Source organism: Borostomias antarcticus, assembly GCF_949987555.1.
Source record: "Borostomias antarcticus genome assembly, chromosome: 8".
Classification (NCBI taxonomy): Eukaryota; Metazoa; Chordata; class Actinopteri; order Stomiiformes; family Stomiidae; genus Borostomias; species Borostomias antarcticus.
Window position 1 is genome coordinate 15,974,931 of NC_140241.1, and position 25,454 is coordinate 16,000,384.

General features: G+C 43.2%; 1 protein-coding gene across 1 annotated transcript in view; it reads right to left on the bottom strand.

Annotated features, from left to right (window-relative positions):
• The window catches only part of thsd7ab (thrombospondin, type I, domain containing 7Ab), a gene marked incomplete at both ends in the record, with an annotated part of 328,169 nt that overhangs the window by 169,691 nt on the left and 133,024 nt on the right, over window positions 1–25,454 (bottom strand). The window contains one exon of the mRNA XM_084442488.1: window positions 8,831–9,665. Coding sequence (XP_084298614.1) covers window positions 8,831–9,665 — 835 coding nt within the window. The remainder of the gene's footprint in view (window positions 1–8,830; window positions 9,666–25,454) is intronic.

Sequence of the window (25,454 nt, forward strand, 5' to 3'; positions counted from 1 at the left end):
TCTCCTCTTCTTTAGCTCCTGTCTTCTGAGAAATGCCCCTGTTCTGAGAAATGCCCCACGCAGAATAACACATTTACAGACACATGTGGGCCAGTTTTCACCGAGATGCTATGGGTGCAATTCTGTTAGGCTTTAACGCCAATCAACAATTTTATATTTTAATCCAGAAATGGTAATAGAATTTCTCCAATTAACTGTAGTAGATACAGCTGTGCAAGCTAACCTAGTACTCGGTGCATGATTATCTACTTGGCTTGAATATTTTGTGAGTTATAAATTTAATCTTGGTCCGGCTATTTCAGAAAACTGCGTAACCTTGAATAGAACAAGGTGAGAGAAATTATTAGGTTTATGATTCTCATTAACCTCTAGTGTTAATTTGTTTAGAATAGCCTCTTCAATCCCTGTATAGGGGTTACTTAGTCTATCTAATTTTCATGAAAATGACAAGCAAAGGATTGTCCAGGAGTGTAGGAAATATGAGTAGCTAAACCTCGCCAGTCATAATGTAATTATCTGCTTGGGTTAAAGGAATTTGGTAAAATATGGGTGCAGAGGTACTAAGAGGGATATATTTTTCAAATCCAATAGTTAAGAGTAGTTCATTTTAGCTGCAAAATCTGACTATACTCATAGCTTCATTAGGATGTCTTTTCATGTGCAATTTACTTAGTTGATGAGTTAGGTGCATAGAGCAGTTAAACATAGGGAAACACGGTACCCTGAGGATAGTCTGGAACAGATCTACAAATGTCAACTCCATAATTGCAATACCTTTATAACCTCTAAACCAAACTTCAGTCACAGTTACAACAGTAGAACCTGGAAATCGTTTGTTGCTTTCCCATCTTACATATGCAGAATGTAGTATCTTCCATCCATCTTCGTCTACCGTATAGACCGAACAGTCAAGTGGAGTGCAACGTTCAATAGGACAAACGAATACTGGGGTGTGTTGATCTTGTTTTTTTCTTTTTTTCCTTCATTCAATTTCAGGAGAGAAATGGTTCGAGTTCCTTTTCAGGGAGGGTGTGAGTGGGCGTGTGAGGGGGAGTGTGGTTGGATTATGATTGTGTGTTGCTGGGGTGGCGGTCAGATTGTCATCATGACAGCAATGAGGAAAAGGTAGTGTGTTATTCTTTGTCTGATTCCTCATCTGAGGAGACCAGAGAGTGAGCTTTCGCCCTGGTGGTGACCACGGGTGTTGCATCTTGGTTGTTGGAATCCTTGGGCCGGTTGTGCTCGTCCTGATTCGGAACCAGCCTGCAGTGGCTGGCGTGTACCCACGAAGTCCTCTCTGCTACAGATGTGGGAAGTTAGAAATGTCACATGCTGCAGCATTTCACCTTCGCGGTATTTGGCAGGGAAATCCCGTTGGAAATCTCGTGGGATATCAGACGGGTGTTATTTCGTTTTAGTGATGCCCCACCGCCAGGTGGTGTCTTTGAGTAGATTTAGCAGGCTGGGCTCAGTGTTTTTCTCCTATAGTCTACGAATGATGCATCATTAAGTTTCACATTCTTTAATTTAAATGCTCTGTTGTAAAGCACTTTGAGCTGAATTTATCTGTATGAAAGGTGCTATACAAATAACGTTTAATTGTTATTATTACCTTGTTCTCAAACACGTTTTCTCCATCTGGATGTAATTTAATTATTACGAACACCTATATCTAGGCCTACAGTAGCCTATCTATCTCGGTAACTGACGTCGGGTCAAGACGTGTTGGCTGTTGGGTCAAATGCGCAAAATAACAGTATTGTAAATATATTTGTTAGTAAAGATGTGGTGAACGTGGGGGTTTTGCGTTTTGTTTCTGGAACGCATTCAACTGGTAGGCTACTCGTAAACCCCGGAAGTAAATTTGAAGACGGGGCACCAGCTAATGTAGCCAAGTCTGAGCGCAGTAGGCTATATGGCTTCAGCACGATACAAAGAAAAAATAAGCTTGATCGACTTGTGGATCCATACAAAATTGACATAGTCGCCATGAGTAAAGTCACTCATTGCCAATCATATCCGGACATTAACTATCTTGTGCATAGATAGCGGCAGGTTTGACAGTGAGTGCGTTCACATGCACAATATAAACAATATTTTGTTATTTGAATGATCTTGAATATATATATATATTCAAGATCATTCAAATAAGAAAATATTGTGTATGTTTTTATTTATTTATACCGGCCGCCAGCCGTTCCATGAACGGCTATAGGGAATGCGCAGTTTCGCGCTGGCTACAGCCTATTATATGCACAGTTTCGCGCTACGTAGGCTATTATAAATAAGTATTATTCATTGGGGGAGCTTGGACTCGCTGGGGACTGGTGGAGAGACGCAGAGCCTCCCCAGACGTGACATCTCCAGTTGGCTGAAGAGCTGCGCGCTCTGGCGTCCAAACAGCCACCGGCGGCGCCCCTCGCAGTGTCCACAGAAGAATACCCCCACCAAAATACCTGCATGGTGAAGACAAGCTGCAGCAAGAACAGAACTGTCTACCAATGCATGAAGTGCACCTAGCTGTCTGTGAGAGGCTATAGCAGAGGATATGTGCGAAGTGTATTTGAGCTGCCGCCTCAACCGTGCGTAAGAGCAGAGCGCATCAACTCGTGTATAGCTACAACTAGTAGCCCATAGCCATTAAAACGGCTTATTGTTTTATTCATATATCAACTAGATAATTCGATAATAATGAGTAGCCTAGAAGGCTATAAAAGGAATTCAATAGGGCCTAATAAGCCTTAAGTTGTAGCCTAGGCTACAGTACAATCACAAGACGCATAGGCCTAGCCTATCGTAAAAAGCGTTGCGTTCTCATAGGCCTATATTAACTTAGATAATTATTAATTATGCTCAGGTCATAATGTCCGTTGAAAATAATTCCCTCTAAGCAGAATTTGAATTGTATTAAAATAGGTTAAAATAAAATTTCCACATATTCTGATTCCTTCTAGGCCTATATAAAAAAAAACATTTTTTTAATGTGTAGCCTAGGCTATAGGCTTCTGCGATGAACAAACCAGCCACAATGTAGCCTGCTTAGCGAGCGAGAGGGCAGTCTACCATAGAGTGTAGGCTATAGCCTAACCATAATGTAATATATCTAGACTACATGCATTGTGGTATTTCTTTATATAGCCCAGCCTGCAATTGTTTCTCAATAAACAGTTATGTCATCCTCTGAGTCCGAATGTAGGCTCATAGACCGGCAGCTCTAAATGCCTTCCCAATCAATGAGACATGGTTGTAAAAATGATGTTTTATTGATGAAAAGGGTAAAACTGAAAAACATGGAGAGTCATTGCATTGATCGATGCAGTCCGTTCAAATAGGCATCAAAAGATAAAGTAGGCCCATTTAAAATGACCAATTACATCTTCAAATCCCTTCTAATCTTGGCCTTTGATAGGGTTTTTTTCCGCCCTACTGCCAAATATCCGAACATTAACTATCTTGTGCATACAGAGCACAAACAATGACACAATGAAACAAATAGATTCCTCCCTGTCTGTCTGTGGCATTCGCTACCAGCAAACACTGAAAATACAGGTCCTCAATTTATTTAGATTAGACTAGCCTATCCAACTGGACCACTCCAATGAATGTTGAACGTAGCCTACTTTTATTCTTTAGGTTTTACAGAATCGGCCTACAATGTCCACACATGCATGCGCCATCTGACTAGCTCGTCACTCGCCAGCAAACCTGGACTAGACTATTGTAACCCCCCCCCCCCAAAATTATTTTATATTCAAATAAACTGGATGAACCGGTTTCCTAGCCCTGGATCGTGGGGAGGGGGCTAGCCTGCGTTAGCGGGTGCTTTGCCATGACCGGCCAGGGTTGGATTGAATTCGCTAGTATGATGGATAGATGGATGGATTTAACGTCCAAAGTAGATTGTGCAAGTATTGTATAGGCCCATGTGTAAGAGATGAATGGTTGTAACCATGAACTCAGCCAGAGGTAGGCCCTACTGTAGATTATCAGCATTATCACCAGTCTCAATTTATGTTTTCCTCTAGGCTACGTGTTGCCATTCATTTAAACCACCATCTCATCTAGACTACTTCTGTTGCTGCATTTTTACATTTATGCTTTCATGATTTTAGAGCGCAATAAACATTTTCCAGGATTCCAATAAGTCCATCCATTCATCCAACTTTGTGCTGAGCGCAGCGCAGGCTGGTAGCCTACTGTCAAGGCTCACGACTGACATGTCTCGCAACTCCCCAGACCATCAAGAAAATTTCAATATGAAAGACCTTGGGATTCCAGGAGTCAAGGCCGTTTCAGACGGGGAGCGATATTCCGCCTGCGTTCTCGCTCGGATCAGCGGGGGACGCACGCGTCCTGCGCGCAGCGGGGAATGCTGACTACAATTCAGCTCTTGTCTGCACGCGACAATTTCACGGAGTCGCGCCCGCTTGCCGCTCCGCCCCAGATTGTCCGCGGCTCCCAAATTGTCCGCTCGCCTCTCTCATTGAAAATGAATTACAATGCGCGGATATCGCTCCTCGTCTGAAACGGCCTTAATGTAGGTAATGTATAATCCAATTGACTGGAACCAGGGGGTTTGACAAAAGTTAAGAGGCAAAATAATTTGTCTTGACTGCATTCAAGAGGTATCTTTCCCATTAAAACTACATACAAAGCTGACCAATAGCATTAGAAAGATCTCTTCGAGAGCTTTCATTTCACCTGTTCATTCTGCCCAAATGTCACTCGCGCACCCCTCTGGTTCTAAGCCATCACAATGGGACTTCTGTCCCACTACGGGATGCGACTTTTGTCCCGCCACGGTCTCCTGTCATTTCTCCCTGGCTTGCAGGCACGACTTGCACGCACGAAACTTGAAAGCTATGTTATCATGTAGCCAGTAGATATGCTAAGAAAATTGCATATGTTTGCAAACTAAAACAAGTGAACACAATTTTACAATCGAAAAATGCTTATGAGACCATTATTTTACTTATATGGGCAAAAGTGGTTTCTCTTCCTGCTTCTGCCTAAGCCCTCCACAATACCACAACACAACGGTGTCATGTTTTACCGAAGGAGAAGTGAAGAAGACGGTAGCTATCAGTAGCTAAAGCAGTTAGCTAATGTTAAGATCATTCCTCTAGCTGCTTTGCTGCTAATGCGAGTTCGTCTCCGTTCCTGCCCGAGAAACAGAAGTTGAACTAATAGCATCAAAATCAAAATAGCTACAGGAATCATCGTTGTAAAGTGAGCTATCTGCTTTTTAGCCACCGCCAGCTACCGTTAATATTATGGAAGCTGCTGTCGTGAGCTAACTTGCTATCACGGTCTTATCGTGCAGCTTCACAGCCTGCTATTAGCAGACAGCACTAAAGTTGACAAAATCACACTTGCACATCATTATAATTCCAACCATTTATATGGGATTTATCATTCAACTAAACATGGAACCTGAATACTACCTGATATTTCAACCTGCTGCCATCAGTGATCGGCGCGTCTGCTTGTTTGAGTCATGAATATCTTACGCAGTTACATTCCATGTAGTGTCCCAAAACTGTTAAATCATTCCCCATGTAGTTCACTATGAGTCGCACTCAATACATCCATGGTAATAGGGAATAGGGAGTGAGTGAACCATTTCAAACACATCTCTGGTCATCTCCGTTAGCCATCTTACTCGTCCTGATGCCATGTTCCATAATGAGAACACTCAGTTAGCCTAATGTATTAAACTTCTTCTTGTCCCGACAGTTAACAGATATAGACCCAGCGACAGTTACAGAGATAGAAACTATAAATAGATAGAGTTTGTTCGTAATAATTAAATTACAACCAGACAGAGAACAAGGAGTTTGAGAACGGTAGGCTCATCTAATGTGCGAGATGAGCTACAGCAATGGGTCAATGAGTGGTATTACTGCGCCCCTATGGGCAGGCGAGCGGTGGTGCAGAATGCCGTAAAGCGCCTGTTAGAATACCGCGGGTCAAGTTACATTCTTATGTTCCCACATCTGTAGGTGATTCAATCAAATAGACTGTTTAATCAAACAGACAACGAATGACCCAATAAGAGCTTGAGTGTGCGGTTTCATCTCTTTTTCCAGCATAGAGAAGACTTAACAGATAAAATAATTTAATAAAACAATATATTGACCTCTAAAGCCACCTTTTCTAATGTCTATTCAATGCTTGACTCGTCTGCCACAATAATATGTCTTTGAACTGAAATCTTTATTTGGGGGCTTTTCCCAGCAAACATTGATATAGGCAATTATTTACACTTAATAGAACATTTAATAAATTTATTAATCATGTAATCAATTAGATTCTATTTTTATTGATTAAAAGCCCTAATCTGAAGTTATTGTCACTTAGCAAATACATGATTATATCAAGTCAAAGGCCTTGAGGGAGTTTGCAGTGTGCCAAATTTAAGAACAGCCCCATGGGCAATAAAGGTTTCAATTCAATTCATGTTTCCTGGATAAATTCCGACATACTTAGTATAACCCTATCATGACAATGACAGCAAAGCAGAGACAAAGACACTGTATACATTGCACACACTGTATATATATAACATCACTCATCTATCACACTGTATCACTCATCTATCACACTGCACTCTGAACACACTGGATATCCCTTTTTTTAAATAGTATATTGCATTGTGTATATTTCACTGTATTTTGTTTGCACTGTATTTTGTATTTGCACAGTTTTTGTGTTGCATTTGCACTGCCATGTTTTTGCACTGTCCTGTCCTGTCCTGCACCCTGTCCTATGTCATCTGCAACAGTGTATGCCTTGACCCTAGTCAAATTCCTAACATGGCCAATAAAACGGATGTTGAATCTTCCTCCTACCCAGACCGACCCAGACAGACCCAGACCGACCCAGACTGACCCAGACAGACCCCGACAGAATCAGACCGACCCAGACAGGCCCAGACCGACCCAGACAGGCCCAGACCAACCCAGACAGAATCAGACCGACCCAGACAGGCCCAGACCGACCCAGACCGACCCCGACAGATCAAGACAGGCCCAGACAGACCCAGACATTACATTACAGTCATTTAGCAGACGCTTTTATCCAAAGCGACTAACAATAATTGCATTTAACGTAGGAAGAGCCAATGTACTACTACTTGCCAGAACTCACAAGTGCATCTTCTTTCTAAAACAAGTGACTAAGAGCATAATCTAGTGCTGAAGGCAAAGTGCAAGAATCGCAATCAAAGTACAGTGCAATATAATATAATACAATAAGTGCTTAGGTGGGAGGATTGTTGTAGTACTTCCTGAAGAGTTGAGTTTTGAGCCTGCGACGAAAGATGGGCAGCGACTCTGCTGTCCTGACATCAGTGGGCAGTTCATTCCACCACTGCGGGGCCAGGACAGAGAAGAGCCGTGACCGTGTCGATCGACCGCAGGAGCCTCGGAGTGACGGGGCAACCAGTCGCCCTGAGGTAGCAGAGCGTAGCGGTCGGGAGGGGGTGTAGGGTTAGACCATGGCCTGGAGGTAGGAGGGGGCTGTTCCTTTCATTGCCCTGTAGGTTAGCGCCAGAGTTTTAAACTGAATGCGAGCCGCTACAGGGAGCCAGTGTAGGGAACGGAGGAGGGAAGTTGTGTGGGAGAATTTGGGGTGGTTGAACACCAGGCGAGCAGCAGCTTTCTGGACAAGTTCCAGAGGTTTAATGGCTGACGCCGGTGCCCCAGCGAGGAGGGAGTTGCAGTAGTCCAGGCGGGAGATGACCAGGGCCTGGATGAGTACCTGCGCCGTTTCATTAGTGAGGAAAGGGCGAATCCTCCTGATGTTGTAGAGCATTAATCTGCAGGAATGTGTGACGGATGTGACATGTGAGGAAAATGACAGTTGGTCATCCAGGGTCACACCCAGATTCCTCGCAGTCCGAGTCGGGGTCACCACTGTGTCTTCAATGGTGATGGCCAGGTCCCGGTGCGGACAGCCCTTCCCCGGGAGGAACAGCAGCTCAGTCTTGTCCAGATTGAGCTTGAGGTGATGTGTCGTCATCCACTCCGAGATGTCAGCCAAGCACCCAGCTATGCGTGTCTCCACTTTTGTATCAGAAGGGGGAAATGACAGAACCAGTTGGGTGTCATCGGCATAGCAGTGATAGGAGAAGCCATGCGAGCGAATGACAGAGCCCAGAGATGTAGTGTAGAGGGAAAACAGGAGAGGACCCAGGACAGACCCTTGTGGAACCCCCGTAGTCAGACAGACCCAGACAGGCCCAGACCAACCCAGACTGACCCAGACCAACCCAGACAGGCCCAGACCAACCCAGACAGGCCCAGACCAACCCAGACGGACCCAGACCCGGCTATCAGGGGAACAAAGCTAGCAACACGTTTAACTGCCTTTCCCACCTGGACTCAGAGAACATCACACTCAGAGAACATCACACTCAGAGTACTTAGGGTTCAGAAGGGAGTTGGTGATGAAAGCACTCTCCTACAAAGGCCCATGGCCAAATTCCTGCCTATTTTAAGCTGTGGAGATAAGGACTGACAATCGCTCTAGGAACCTTTATTTAACAAGGCAGATTTTGCAGAAATGGCCTGGGGGGTTATATATTAATGCAACACAATTATACCTGGGCTATACAAAACCATCAAACAAAGAGCAACATTAAACACTGTGATCAATGTCAATTAATGTCATTTTCCATAATTAAAACACTGGGAGAACACTTCACAAAATCTTAAACTGTGATCAAGGAGGATTATGGTTTTGGTCAAAACAAAAATAGGCATGTCAGCACACACACACACACACACACACACACACACACACACAAGTATAATAAATAGCCACTCACTGTAGATCCATGCTACTCCCGTTTCTGTGCATGCAGATCACCGGCCGGGTCTGGTAGCCCACCTGGAGGTCCCAGAAGGGGCTTTCCTGACGGTTCAGACGGTTCCTGGTTTGATTCTTCAGGATGAGCTCTCTGGTTTCGGTGTCCTTGAGCACCGGCCTCTCCCTGTCCCCCGGTCCCTTCCCCCCCCTGCGCTTTGCCTGGCGGGCCGGCCGACTCTGGGGCAGGGTGCAGGGGCTCCATGGCCCCACCCGCATGCTGAACATCCCCTCCGGGCCCTTGCAGGGCCCCATCTTGCAGGTCCAGAACTCGGTGAGGTTGGGACAGGAGGCTCCCTCAAACAGAGGGGGCACCAGAACGCTCCGCACCCGGTTCTGGAGGCCCGTGCCGCAGGTTTTGGAGCAGGTCGTCCATGGGGAATACTCAGACACTACGCAGTCCTGAGGGCAGGGGATGAGGCAGGCCTGCTCCAAGCGAGGCTGAGGCTCAAAGTACTCACAGATGGCGTCCTCGGCGGAGGATCCGTCCGAATTCAGTACGCAGCCCACCTCCCTGGTCTGAACGCCCTTCTCACCCCCAGAGCATATGGTTGGCCTCAGACCCCCGAAGGTCCATGCCGACACTGGCATGCATACGTTCCAGGTGCCTAGCTGCCAGTTGTACAGGTCCCTGTGCCAGTCGCACACACGGAAGCAGTTCTGCTGGTTGGAAGGCCGCTGGGCCTGGTCACAGTTGGTGTGGAGGGTGGTCCAGCCGTCCACATGGGCGCACCACACTGCCCGGCTCTGGCTGCCTCCCGGCCCACAGTCGTTGCCCATACATCTGCCCCACGGTCCTGGAAGAACACCAACAAGACTTAATACATCTGTCCCATGCTCCTGTAAAAACACCAACAGGACTTAATACATCTGCCCCACGCTCCTGGAAAAACACCAACAAGACTTAATACATCTGCCCCATGCTCCTGGAAAAACACCAACAAGACTTAATACAGTCCAAATAAACTAACAGAAACGTAGGCCTATACCTTTTTGTTATCTATAAGCTTAGGCTTTCATGATTCGCATGCCCTATAGATCTCCGGGACTGCATAAGCGCCACTGTGCAGCCTTTCACTTTATTTTGTCACTTTTGGTACTTTGAATTACGGCCTGGAATTTGGATTGAAGATGTAATTGGTCATTTTAAATAGGCCTACTTAATCTTTTGATGCCTATATGAATGGATTGCATCGATCAATGTAAGGACTCCACATTACGCAAGTCTGTTTGTTTGGGACTAACGACAGTAATGTGAGTTTTCTATTTTCTCTTTCCATGTATTTCAGTTTTACCCTTTTCATCAATAACACATCATTTTTACAACCACGTCTCATTGAGGAAGGTATTTAGAGCTGCCGGTATACTTAGCCTACTTATTCGGACTCAGAGGATGACATAACTGTTTATTGAGAAACAATCGATAGGCAGGCTGGATGTATAAAGAAATACCACAATGCATGTAGTCAAGATTTATTACATCATGGTTAGGCTATACACTTTATGGTAGACTGCCCTCTCGCTCGCTAAGCAGGCTACATTGCAGCTGTTTTGTTCATCGTAGAAGCCTATAGCCTAGACATAAAAAAAATAATATTCAGTTTTTTTATATAGAAGGAATCAGAATATGTGGAAATTTAATTTTAGCCTATTTTAATACAATTCAAATTGTGCTTAGAGGGAATTATTTTCAACGGACATTATGACCGGAGCATCATATGATTTGTATGTGTCTGTAGGCCTTTCTCATATTTTTTTTTAATAAAGCCTAGGCCTACAGTTTCAACACTGTGTTTTACGCTCGGTAACTCACCCCGAAAGAGACTAGTTTAAAAAACCAGGAACCACATCTGGATACCCTAGGGCTGTGTCCACATAGCGCCTTTTTCTGAGCGCCTGCGCCCTTTTTCAATTGTTTCCAATGAGAAGAGAGCGTTGGCGGCCGCCTAGAGAAAAGCGCAGCACCCAGCATCTTTTTCCGAGTGCTCCGGCTGTTTTTGAGCGGAGCGCTCTGAGTGCTCAAAGTTGAAAATATCTCAACTTTTGCCAGAAAGCTATGTGGACACGGCCCTATCATAATATAAAATAAGCATAATCCCTTGCCAGGCAATTTAGCTCACTGGGCACAATTGCTGTCCATAATCTGGGCATTACAATAGCCTAACATTCAGAAGGAGACCTAGGACTAGCCGGTAACACTTTATAATAATGATCAGTTATAAGGCATTTATAAAACATTTGTTAATTATGAACTAATAATTAGCAGATCATTTATAAACATGTGTAAATGATTCATAAATAATTTGTAAATATACTAGTTAAAGATTCACAAATGATCTGTAGACGATTTATAACACATTATCAACATAACTTGTAAATGATGTGTTCAACATTAATGTTAGTTTATATGTAGTAAAGCATTTGTAAATGATTTTAAGAATGCCTTATTTATGTTTTTCATGTTTATCAAATGATTTGTTAAACATTTACTTAAAGTCTACAAATCATTTGTAGACATTATTGCAGCCCCAAAGAATGTTAGAAACTACTAGTTTATAATGAACTAATCATTAAAGGACAATGCTCGTTTTTGACAACCTGGACCTTATTTACGACATATTATAAGACGTTTGACTCACCGAGATCACTTTGGTGTAGTTCGGAGGCCTGTAGAAGAAATTTAAAATCCAGCGCGAGCCAGTATATCCATGTAATGGCGGTGGTGGGGGCACTTAGAATGCAATTTTTAAATCTATTTTCTGCCGCGAAACGGTTCGCTAGTTGTGCTAACATAGAGCATATAGGCCTGTTGTGGTATTTCACATGCCTCTGTAATATGATCTTTAGAAACGTCTTTAGACACAAAATAGCTTCCTCACTTGCTCCAGCACCAATGCGCACAGCGCGCAATCGTTGCTCCAGCACGCTGAAACATGATGATTGAAATGGCAATCATGAAACGGTTGATGAAAACAACCGTTTCGCGGCAGAAAAAATATTTTTAGAAACTGCATTCTAAGTGCCCCGACCACCGCCATTACATGGATACTACTGGCTCGCGCTGGATTTTAAATTTCTTCTACATGCCTCCGAACTACACCAAAGTGATCTCGGTGAGTCAAACGTCTTATAATATGTCGTAAATAAGGTCCAGGTTGTCAAAAACGAGCATTGTCCTTTAACAAATCATTTATACATGTTTATAAATGAGTCATATAACATTTATAAATACACTAGTTTAACATTCAAAAATGATCTGTAGATGATTTATAACACATCATTAACAGTATTTGTAAATGATTTGTTCAACATCAAATATCATTAAGTTCATGTGTAGTAACTCATTTGTAATTGCTTTTAAGAATAACATTTTACACCAATTACTAGACATCTTTGTTTTTCATGTTTAACAAATTATTTGTTAAACATTCATAAAACATCTATAAATCATTTGTAAAGGTTTTTGTATGCGCTAATCTAAAGTGTACACTATTAATGTCTATAAAACATCTATAAATCATTTGTAGAGGTTTTTGCATGCGTCAATCTAAAGTTGAAACTATTTATCATTTACAAATGTCTTATGGACATTCACCTGTTATAAATTATCTGTAAATGTTGAAAATGGAATTTTATTGCAAGCACTTCAAATTTTACAATAGATTTATTGCAAGAAACAAAAATCTATAAACACAAAACAAAAAGCTTGGACTTAAAAAAACATCTTCCGTGTGGATTATTCTATAGCGAACTAAACTACCCTGTTGACTAAAAGCTTTGTCACATTCCTCACACTGACATGGTTTCTCTCCTGTGTGGATTATTCTATGGCTAACTAAATCACATTCCTCGCACTGACATGGTTTCTCTCCTGTGTGGATTATTCTATGGCTAACTAAATCACATTCCTCACACTGACATGGTTTCTCTCCTGTGTGGATTATTCTATGGCTAACTAAATCACATTCCTCACACTGACATGGTTTATCTTCTGTGTGGATCATTCTATGGATATGACTAACAACAAAATGCTTTTTCACATTCCTGGCACTGATATGGTTTCTCTCCTGATTGGCTTCTTGACAACCGTAAACATAACCCTGAACTGTCCCACACAAACAGCAGGTAAGGATAAGATGCTCCTCCTCAACACATTAACTTTAACTTAAACAAGATAAACGTGAAATAACGACCACATCAGCTTACCAAACCCCCCACCCACCCACCCACCCACATCCATTTCTTTATTTCTTTAATTTCTCTTAATTATAGGTAGCAGTTTCCCTTCTTTTTTCAATTTGTCAACCTCCACAAACAGTACTGGGTCGTCACTTAATGTATAATAACATTGCATTGCAAAGGTCAGAAGCTTCTGCTGTCAGGAATGGCCTTGTAGGAGTTCGCCATACTTCACCAGAGACACAATGGCAAGCTCTGCGATAGGAGCAGTGGCCACCACTGTGTTCCTGTCCACACCGACAGCCTGGTAAGACACTCGCAGGTTCTTCCCTCTCCTGTATTCATACAAGACCTTCTGGTACCTTTTTACCACTTGCTGTGGATTTACCACTACAATTAAAGAGAAAAAATACATCAATGAAACAAATCATATTGTTACAAAACAAACTAGCAATTATCTCCACTACTTGTCTAGAATTAACTGTAATGTCAATTATTGTAAGGGATAATACACAACAAGGTGTGCAGATGTCTAAAAATAATGCACGACGCGGGGGCTAATTACCCCACGAGGTGAAGTCGAGTGTGGTTTGCCTCCGCGAAGTGCATTATTTTTTAGACAACTGCACACCTCGGAGTGTATTATCCCTTATCCCTCATGCCTTGAGTACAGAACAGCCGTTCGGATATACATGGTATATACATTCATTGCAGCTCATGATCTTATAGCAAAATAGGCTAGGCTATATATCATGATTCATTAGGAGACACCAAGCAATTCTAAGTAAAAGCAGACATTCAGCACCCCCATAGAGGCAGAATGTAATGATCCTGCGTTTCAAAACCACATTTTCCCACAACTGCGACGATTCGATTGTGAGATTGGCGTTCGACTGAGGCTCCCTTGATTGAATCTGTAGTATCCTTAGTTAGGGTCAGCCCTAATATAAATAAATGATTGATCTCAGGATTTACGAATCAATGATCACTCGTTTGATTCAGAATCGATTCATAGATTTTTTTTAACAGCCCTAGCTGTATTTCTTTAAAGCAATCACAATCGTCTTGGGCAGCGCAGATATTGTATTTTTATGTCCTGTCTCCCCAGTCAGAGTACTGACAAAGTAAATTCTGTCACATACAGTGTATATATATATATAATATATATAGTATTGCCACTGTGTTTTGCCTTATACAGTTTTATATTCTTTAAGTGCTGTGGTAGCTAATTATTTTAAGGCTAGATAACATCCTCACCATGTGCCTTTCTCATGTTATAAGGAAGCATTACACATTTTTGGTCTTAGACTGACGCCCTGTGGGCATTTTGTGTAACAGCACTCTAGCTGTCCATCCATCTAATTTAATTGCAGCATGCCAATCCCCCTTGAAATGAAACAAGTGATTTTTTTCCCTGAATGGCAACAGGTCACAAGCCCCCTAGTCTTGCGTAACCAGACGATTTAGATATCTCCGCCTAGCTCCGCCACCAAACATCTGGAAGTCTTTCTATTAAATTTTTCGGCGTGAATGCCGCTGGGAGCCAGCGGCAACTTAGCTACGCCCACTGCCAACTGCCACAGTTGATTCCTAGTGTAGGAAGGACCGCCCTCCGTCCTCCTCATTGGTTCTGCGATGCGTTTTTATTTTATTTCCGAATGGTTTTACCACCCACCTCAAGCCAGAAAATGCATATGAACGTTACCAGACTTATCAGCAGGCGAAGATCTCTGAAAGTCTGGCTACGTGAGACTACAAGCCCCCCATACAACCACCGCCGTCACATTTTGAGCCAGGAAAAACCCTGACTACCCCTTTAGGCTTACATTACAAGTTCCTGATGATTATTATTTTTGTATCCCGTGCATATAAGCCCTTGAATAAGTAAAACTGCTCGTCTTTGCCCCTTCAAAAATATTTGATGCATGTCACCCCTGGGGCCTCATTTATCATTGAGGTACACCTTCTTTTACACAGTCTTTTCCGCGATTTGAGGCATACGCCCTCTTCCCCCCCCCACAGCACGATCTATCAAGCAAAAAGGGCGGATATTTAGTCGCCTTTCTACGCGCTTTTGTAGGACACCTCTCAACTTGGCGTACCGATTTAGACGGGTTTTTACACCCTTTTTGAACACGGGGAACTGGCGACGCAGGTGGTGCGTCGGTGAATTACAATGTTTGATGGAGAGAAGAAGAGCGAATTTATGAACGCACAATCATGTAGGCTAATAGCCCAATTCAGCACAAACGATGGCGATGGCGACTGCACCCACCATTGAAGGGCACCATCAGTGAATGAATACGTCTATGTGAATTGCAAAAATCTGCACACTATAAATACCCAAATCATATGCGACGCCGACATGCTCATCACAAGTGTAGTGGCACGGTGGCCTGGCTCCACGCATGACTCATTCATCCTGGCGCACAGCAGGGTAGGGGCTAGACTGGAGGCAGGCTTGTTGGTGTGTGCATAGCCAAGATACATATTTTTTCTTTTTTACTTTAATCTTTATTTGCATTTTCCATCCATACAACGACAGTACAATAAAACATAAAAACTAACAATAACAGCTCATGGGTACTTCGACCCATGCTGCTTTTTTCTCTTACTCAAATATTAAAATGTCAATATTAGTGGTATCATCACACTTCCTTCCATAATCCATCCATTTTTCCCATCTCCCTTCAAACTTTCCTTCCTGCATCCTCAATGCATGCGCAAACTTCTCCATAACATAAATCTCCTCCACAACACCCAGCTACTACTCCTTGGTTGGGGGTTCCAACTTATACCAAGCCCTCATTAGTCTTTTTACTAGCAACCAATAGTACTTTCACTAGGTATCTGTCCCCTCCTTGTACATCATCCTGTGTTATGTTTGCCAAGATATATATTCAAAGCTGATAAGAATGAGAACCAGTCAAGACCCCACCACAAAATGAGGACCCAAGCCCTCAGCCCCCTCCCCGTCATGAGGGTTACCAGCGGGGCCAAAGGGCCCGCACTGAGGTCATGCGCCAGCTATGAAGACACAAACAAGTAAGGTTCACATTGTTACCATTTTATTGTCTGTTGGTGGGTGACTGTGTGAGGTGTGTGAGTGCGTTTGTGAGTGAATGTGTGAGGTCCGTGAGTGTGGTAGTGAGTGACTGTGTGAGGTCCGTGACAGCATGTGTGAGGGAATGAAGTGCAGTGAGGATGTCCTGTTGGCTCTGGTGGTGTAGTGTGGTGACCTCCACCAACTGCTGCACAACTGCCCCAATCCCTTCTGCCATGTCCCTCTGGGCCTCTAGGGTCATGAGCCTCCAGCACAGCGTCTGAGAGGAAGCCCAGCCCTCAGGGACCCTTGAGGCAGGGAGGCTGGCAGCCAGAGGTGGAGGCGTGGGCGGTGGAGACGGAGGCGCTGGAGATGGCACTGGAGGTGGAGGCCGGCGCGCTGGAGGCACTGGAGGTCGTGGCGCTGGAGGTGGAGGCTACAACCGGCGGGGGCACGACCGTCAGGTCAAGGACCACTGCACACTCACCCTCCCCTGAGTCCCACCCCATGTCAGAGTCTGGAGAAACAATTTCAGTCATTTTCTTTGAGTTTGTCTGTAAACTTGATTATTCATTAAACATTTCATTGTGTAGCCATATTCATTTGATGTGTTTTTCTGTTGGCAGCCAAATAAATGCTTAAGTGTGATTTACCGGGTGATTTAGATGAGTCTTAATTTCCCAGAGGGGAAAATGTTTAATGTGGTCTAATATTATGAAGTGATCATCTGTGTTATCGTTCCCTGTTTTTGGTCCTAAATCAATCATAGCCTACCACAGAATGTTTGGAATGTTTGCTTTCCTCACAGCCAAATAATACAGCATGTCCGTGTAGCCTATGCCAAATACAGGATGCACGAACGTACAGTAGGCTACCTAAACTGTAGGAGCAATCAGACAAAGGTAGGCTAGTACAAATACCTTCCGAAGATTTTTTCCTCGCGTGGACCTCACCAACAAGCACATGCACCTCCGTCTCCGAAACGTTTCTCTTCTTTCCGCGTTTTTCCATAAACGTAATTGTCTTGCCTTTGCTCCACGCTATATTATGTCGGTTCCTTCCGGGTAACCACGTTGTGCACTGTCATAGTTTTGACCATATATGGTTGAATTTGGGCGTGGAGACGGCGGAGCACGCGCAGCAGTGTGTACGCCATGTTTGATAGATCCGAAAAGCGTGTAAATATTCTCGTCGTACGCGGCAGTCCGCCCTTTTCTTGTTTTCGTCGTACGCCCTCTTTTACACCTGAATTTACACGCTCTTTGATAAATGAGGCCCCTGGTTGTTTGCCTCATAACAGAGGGTTTAAAGCTGCTACGAGGAGTATTTACAACAGTTTCATGTTAATTTGGATGATTCTAAATTACCAACGTTGGCAAATGTGGCCATTATCGAGACAGAGTATTGTAGCGACTTCTAAACAAAACAATAGGGTCGCTGAGAGGCTTAGATGGACTCGTTGCTGTTTGACTCGTTTCAGAGATCCATGTCCAGACGAAAATAAAGTTTAAGGTTTTATTAAATCAAACTAAATAGCACTTGTTCAACTTATGAGGAAGAGAACAATATATGAAACTAAACTGAAAGAAATGAATGAAAACGTGAATATGACGGTCAACAGAAAATATCCCGAGCCAACTAACCCCCTCTCTCTCTGTCTACCTGTTCTAGGCCCTCCCTCCAGTTATTAGGTAGAACCACACCCTGTAGGTAGACACACCCACACATAACAATTAGAGGAACCCAATTAGACAAAATAATAGACAATAAACAAAGGCAGTTATGCAGGCTCATAAAAAATAAACCAAATATAAACATACACAAACCAAATAAACATTATGGCTCATACACAGAGAACTGACGAACAGTTTTGGGGTTTTCTTGATGCTAGCGGCACCGATTAGACAAAAGCTAAAGTGCATTCGCCATTAAAACACATTACGGGTGTGCATGTACATGTGCGCGTACTACGTCGTTCGGCCCAAACAAGCTGCCAGAAATCTTGAAAATGACGAGATCGAAAAAGCAACACTTCTCGATAATGGCCGTATTTGCAAACGTGGGTAATGTAGATTCAACCACATTAACATAAGACTGTTGTATAACCAAAAGAATAGTCCTTGTAGCAGCTTTAAGTACCTACACTTCTACAGAATATTTAACATAATATAAATTGTACTCAATGTGGTACTTACACTGAAACAATTCCTCGAGTAAGGAGTCCCTCTCCTTGGTTAACTCATCAATTTGTTTTGACTGGCTATCTTCTTTTCTTTCTTTTTTTCTTTTCATCAAAGCAGCTGTAGGGGCCAATGGCACACCTGAAATGACACAGAAAATGAGCAGTGGCATTAGCTGACAAACAAATGTGTTAGTTCTTATAGCATTAAAAGTTACAGAAGTAGCTGCATACTCGTAGCTCCGATGCAGAGAGAACACGCCAGTGAAGCAAATGGGAAACCCATTGGAGTGTGCTACGGAGCTATAGTTACCTAGCCTCGGGAAATAGGCTACTAGCACAAGCTCCACTACTTCCTGAAATTGTGTGTGCTACTTTGTTTCCTGTCCTATATTATTGCATGATGTGATTAATCAGGTGTGCTTGGCTGCAGCACAATCATCATCATCCAATAATATAGGACAGGAAACAAAGAAGCACACACAATTTCAGGAAGTAGTGGAGCTTGTGCAAGTAGCCTATTAACAGCTTAGGGTGCTTTCACATGTACACACCAAACCAAAGCTCGGGCCCGACTGCACTTTGTTTGGGCCTGTGTGAACACAACAAACGCACACATGTGCGCACTAAAACAGCTGCTCCGAGACCCTCCTGAAGGGGTGGCAAGAATACGTTGAGCGCCGGAACTAGGCTATAGATAGCCTACATTTCAGCTAAATAGTGTTCAGTACGCCTATACTATCATAAAAGCTGTATTAGAAGACAATGTTGCATAACCTATAACCTACACAATATTAATTTGCATGAATCAACCGCGGGGGCAGTGGTCCCTGCGTGCGGACCAGTGGTCCCTAGCGCCGTGGACCACGGTCCCTAGCGGCAGAGACTACGGTCCCTAGCGGCGGGGACCAGACCACAGTTTTGGATTCAACCCCTGTTGCGAATTAGGCTAGGGCCCTGTGCCTTATTATGAAAAGAATACATATGTTTTGATATTATTGGCATTAATTTCACATTAACTTACAATGTATTTAGATTGACTGTTTGGGTAGGCCTAAAACTAGATTAAATAATGCCTTTTTTTAGACATGCCCGCGCGGCTTATGAGACCGTATCCCTGTATATTGTATAGCCTACCTGTACAGAGACACAATATTGTCCTGCCTCCTGTCTTGGAATCGGGTCATGATGGCATTTAGCCCTTCTCAGTCCTGTTGTCGCATTACGCTCGCTCATGTCAGACAACAGTACTTTCCCGCTCCATTCACTTCGCCGTCAAAATAAATCTGTGTCGGCCTATTTAGGAGAGGCGCTCATATTTACAAGTGTCAGATAAACATGAAACTTGACTTACGTAAGCAAAGCATAGTCTATTTAATCAAATGCTGGGTTTTGAAGCCTCGGCACTACCATTAAATAACTTATTTAGACCCGTTCTGTCCAAGTTAAATTATTTTTCCTAGGTAGTCTTCTTCTGTGGTGGTGGCGGTGCTTTGAAGCTTCAATTTTTTTATTTTTTTTTAAAGTTGCTTCATCAACTGACGGCCTAGGTCAGCCGCGCATGTGATTTTTTTTTTTACACATTTGTGCTTTTCATGAAAGCATACACACTAGCACCGGTAGACACATTTCATGAAAAGCACATTCTACACCTTGCTCTAACAAGGGCTATCCGAAGACTTTATATAGCTAGCTAGGCTAACGTTATCTACTGTATCTAACCATTTCCACGCCAATTGCAGCAATCAGCACATGACTAGCAAAACTACGTTAACTTACCCAAGCCACTGTGACACTGAAGTATAACATAGCATTGTGCTAGCTTGCTAGCTAACAGTTTAACGTTAGATAAGTCTAACGTTAGATAAGTGAGCTTGCTAACGTTAGCTAGTTTGTGCTTGCTGATTAATTTAGCAAGCTAAAGAGAGCCATTCAACGTTAGGTAGTGAGTTACTTACTTCTGCTGTTTCCTCCATCCTCTTCTTCGACAGCCGTTTTTTTGTAGTGCGTTGACCGTCCTGCCATTGTAACGTTAGCTGTCGTTTCCTAATGAGTAGGTAACGTCCAAGATGTTAGGCCAATGTTGAACTGCCTTGTGGGAATTTGCATATTTCTGGCGTAAACTGGAATACATCCATGGGCGGGATACCAGTCTGTGTCATTTGAAGTAGGCTGATCATTCACAATAAATCAAAATGCCTGGTCTAGCGTCCAAGTTGAGAGGGATGGTTGAAGGGACACCTGAAGGAAAACACTTCAAAGTTAATTTAATTAAATGGCTGCAAAAGAAGAAACTGTTCAAAAGGAAAATTAAATGCACTGTTTGTGCTCATATAATGAAGTTGAAGCTAAGTGATTGCTTGGACCGCTTTGAATGGTAGGTGGCCTAAGCTTGCTACAGTTTGTGACGTTCATATAGCACTAGCTAGCTAGGCTAGGCTACTGTATGTTAGAGGCTAATGCAGCTATAGCCTAATGATTGCAGTTTCAATGTATTTCTCATGTCATAGGGAGTATTTATTGATTTATTGCGATCTTAAATTAAACACATTAATTTAGGAAATGCGGTAATGTTAGGCCTATTTTCACATCACATTCAGAGTTAGATGTGTTCGGATCTCTGGGGTTCCATTGTACTACATGTATTGACCATGCCAATTAAAATTAAATCCTTGTTAACATAGAAGATATACCTCCATCTGATCTGATTCATGTCCCTATTTTTTTTTATTAATCCAGGAAGTGTCAGCAGGCCAACCACAGAGCCAGACAAATAAGGAAGACAATTCGACACAAGTCGATTTTCTGTCATTCAAAAGTCTCCCTCTTCAACTGGATGAGATTTGTGTACAGGTTAGACTAATAATATCACATTTGTATCTTTGGATTTTTGTAACTCATGTAGCCTAGCTGTCCTCGACTCGAGATTTTGTGATTCAACTTTTTCTCCTGGTTATCAGGAAATCAATTGACACATGTTTCGGTGACACATGTTTCGGCTACACTGTAGGCTAGCTTCGGGGTCCCATTGAGTACCTGTTTCTGCATTGGATCTCTTAGGATGATTTTGTGTAGCCATGACATCATGATGCAATGATATTGTGATGATACTGTGATGTTGTATAGCCTACAGTGTAGCTTTCACATGACCACATGATCTGTCAATTGTTTTTAAACTGCTTGTTTCTGATTGGTTCAGGCGCAGCTTGATCACCTATAAAGCGCACCTGTGGATACAACGTTTCATTCCCCTGATGAAGGCATTACGCCGACACGCGTTGGGCAACTAGCCACTTTAATAAAGGCTTTTTAAACCTTATGGAGACTTGAGTGCCTTGCCTTTGCTACAGAGTTTTTTACTCTATCTTTTTTTTGACCAAGTTCTCCCCACGGTAATGAGCACCTCTCCTTTTTAATACCTATATCAGTGGAGCCTAAGCAGCGTTCTTTTTTTCTCTATTCATCATCTATATAATGTTGTCTTGTGTTACTGTATGTGTGGTGGAAGAGATACGTGTTTTGTTTGTCTGTTTCATGGTACTCCTGTCCGCTGTTCTTCTAAGGTTTTCACAAGGACTGAGGCTGCGGCAAATTGACATGATTGCTGATGACATAGCTGCGAGTACAGCCACTTTGTCCAAGATGGCAAAAAAAGTTAGAGAGGCCTGTGTGGTGGTGTTCAGGAATTTACATCCAAACACCCAGGAATTTACATCCAAGCACCCAGGAATTTACATCCAAACACCTTAAACCTTTGTCCTCTCACTCCTTTTGTAATTCATCACCTCCCCCAAATATTCACATAGCTGTGCTAACATACAAAATGGCTTCCAGAAGGCCATCTGTCTACAATAGAATAACCATCCTTTGTCCCCAATTTGCCGCCCTTTTTCTCATGTCACATGTCTGTACTCTTGGCCACGCCTGCCATTTCATATGATGTACAATGCAGTAGCCAATCACATCCTGGAAGGACCTTACCTGTGTTTTGACTGCATATAAGCCACAGCAGAAGACCAAACGGGGACTTCGCTGACTAAACCACCCTTGTTGCGTTTTCAGGAAGTCCTTGCGCTCGTATGCTTTTCATAATAAACCAGACCTAACCTTTTGAACGAATCTTGGTAAATCCTTTTTGACTAGATCAGTTATATTACTATCACAGTTGGCGACGGGGATGGGATCGACTGCCGTGGGGTTCGCCTGGGGTGGAACCAAAGGACGCAGACGTGCGGAGCGGTAGCCGCTCTGGAAAACTTCTCTCTTTGCGTCTATGCGCACTGGTTCGGAGAAGTCCGCCGTTGGTTCCACTCGGCTAGACTCACGGTACGTTGAAAAACGAATCCTTTTATGCTTGTTATTTGCCATGGTTTTGGTTCAGATTGTGTTGGTCTGGATTGTTGAAAACAGAAACCCCGGCGTGGGTATTTAGTACGTATTTAGTAAGTAACTATCTAAGGAAGTTGTGAACAGCAATAGATATATTTATATATTGTATTGTCCTTTGATTTCGTCCTTGTTTCGTTACGAGGGTATAAACAGTTCAGAAGAAGTGTGAGTTTTGGTCTCGTGAATTTGTTCCACTGTAGTTGATGTACAATTCAGGTTGTTTATCGGTTGCAGCTTAGAACGGGTTTTTTGAGTTAATACGCCAAAGAGTTGGCACAGAACAGGTTTCCCTTTGGCCGGTCGCGGGTGGAATTAAAACCGCAGAGCCGTTGTTTTCTCAACGAAGGTAGCTACAGGGAGTGGTTTTGGTAAGTTAGTCCGACCCGCGTTTCTGGTAGAAGCGTTTGTCCCTTTGATCCCGGGTGGTTTAGTCAACCTAAACTAAGTTTAGCTTTGACTAAGTGGCTGGTGCAGCCAGGCATGCTTGTCGTGTGTTAAGTCGTGTGTTCGTCCTCTTTTCGTCATCTTTGGTCGTTCTTTGTTTTGCGTCCCCGTGTTAGTCTGCTGTTTTACTGTTGGAGTTTCGGCTCTGTCTTGTATGTGCACGGGGTTGTTAGTTTGTTGTTTACTGTTTGAGCCTCGGCTCTTGCCTTGTATTGTTTGTTAAGCGCGCCATGGATCCAGGTAAAGTATTGTAAGTATTTTGTACACTGTTTAGACTGTTAAATTCGTGTAACTGCTAGATTTCCAGTAGGCTAGCTGGTTGTCTGGGAGACGCAGGAAAACACCACTCCGCTCTCCCGGTGATCCGCCATCGAGCCAGAGAACAAAGGACCAGTTGACTGGGTGAGTTATTTAGCGGTTTAATGTGTCTTTGTTTCTTTCAAAATTGTATTCCTTTGTTTATTTCCCGCCTGTGTTTAACTATACTTTTCTTTTCACCGTTAGTTTTGAATTATAGGCTGTAGGGTATTGTGTTAATTATGAATACCAATACTAGTTCGCTGTCTGGGCCAGCTAAGATTGTTGCGCAAAGGTTTTGGGATGATGCTTGTGTACAGTATTTGATCTGGGCGAAGCATTCTGATTTCCCCCTGTCCGGTACACTCAATATTAGTGAGTTAGCGACTGTTAGGGCTCAGTTACAGGCGTTTGAGATGACTAGGTTAGGAAGGGAGCCTGGAAATGCGATAGATTGGAATGCATTCAGGAAGTGGGAAATACTCGCACGCGAGTGTTTTTTCAAGTCAAAAAGAAGCGTAGCTGACGAAGTTAATCAGAGAGAGGAATATTCAGAGTCCCTCCCCCCTCCTAGTCATTCCGTTTTGAACTCTATCACGCCGACTCGGCACTCAGAGCTCACACATCTTTCCCAAACTATGACTGGTTCACCCGCAGCTGCTGCCCCGCCTCCAAACTCTGTTTTTCCGTCTATTCCCAACCAACAACGACCACAGGGTCGTCACACGAACAAGAATCGTAGGTATAGAAACAGAATAGACTACAGAATGAAACCGAGGGAGGGAAACGAAAACGGAGACAGAACTGACGTGTGTTTTCACTGTGGTAAAACATGTCACTGGATCAGGAACTGTCGCAGTTACCGCAGGCAAATTGAAAGGGAGAATCCTGCAACCTGGGATTCGGCGCCACCTGCTGGGGGTCCCTTGAACAACCCACAAGGTAGATTTTAACTAGCCAATATAGACTTATTTTTTTAAGGTAAATAAACAGGACGAGACAGATGTAGCTGAGGACGTAAGGTTTGTACATGATAGTGGGGGGGATAGATAATGTTTGCCAGTGTCTTAACCTGAATACAGCATCTCCTAACCCAATTATATATTTTTAATGTTTATGTTAAATATCTCATGTTTATAGTTTGAGGCACATTCATCGGGGCTGAGTGTTTTTCTGAGTGTTTTACAGACAACTGTCATTCCGGGAGTGATGGGTGAGTGCCGAACCAGGAGACGACACAGGACCGGAGGTGGAGATGGGGGTTACCGGCCTGTTTCTCTACAGATGGGCGATCTGTGGTTCGTGAGATGCAGGACCAACGCCATGTCACCAACTCACTGTGAGCGACAGATAAGTATGACATAGGGAAGAGACCATTTTTGTCCGAAGCGGGCCCAATACTCTGTCCTCAAATGCAGAAGAGGGAAGTTTTTAGATATACAATTTTTAGCTATACAAATGAAGCTTTGATGGATTTTTTGATTAATTGATAATTGATGTTTTCTTAATTGTAAATGAAGCCAGTTCATTTTAGTGTCATTTTATTTGAGTGATGCATTTTTTTTCCCCCCACCTCTGTTTGTTTTATCCTGACTTCAGGAAATTTGTTTCTACCCTTAGGGGGGGGGGTTATTTTGTTGAGACAAGAATGTGTTTATTTTATTGTATTTCATAAAATCGCAAGAGAAATTCTAGAGCCAAATCCAATTGCCTTGATCATGACTGGGGACTGGGCGTGTTAAAGTCATTCTAACACTGCCCTTGATGTCACTGTAGGCTACTGCAGACTGGCTCTAATGACACTTGGAACAGACACCCTGTTTAAGTTTTCCTGACTGAATAACACAATTTTTCCCCAAAGCAGGAGCTTGCACTTAACCATGTTTCTGAGTATCTCCCAACAGACTGCTGATAACCGTTCCTGACCAAAGAGGGAAACAGGGAAACCAGACCAGAGGACTCTCCTTTTTTCTCTTCTGTTTTGTCTCTGTTTGTCTCTCTCATCTGTGGATCCACAGACGGAGCACTTCATCAGCCTGTACTGGGGGAGCGGGA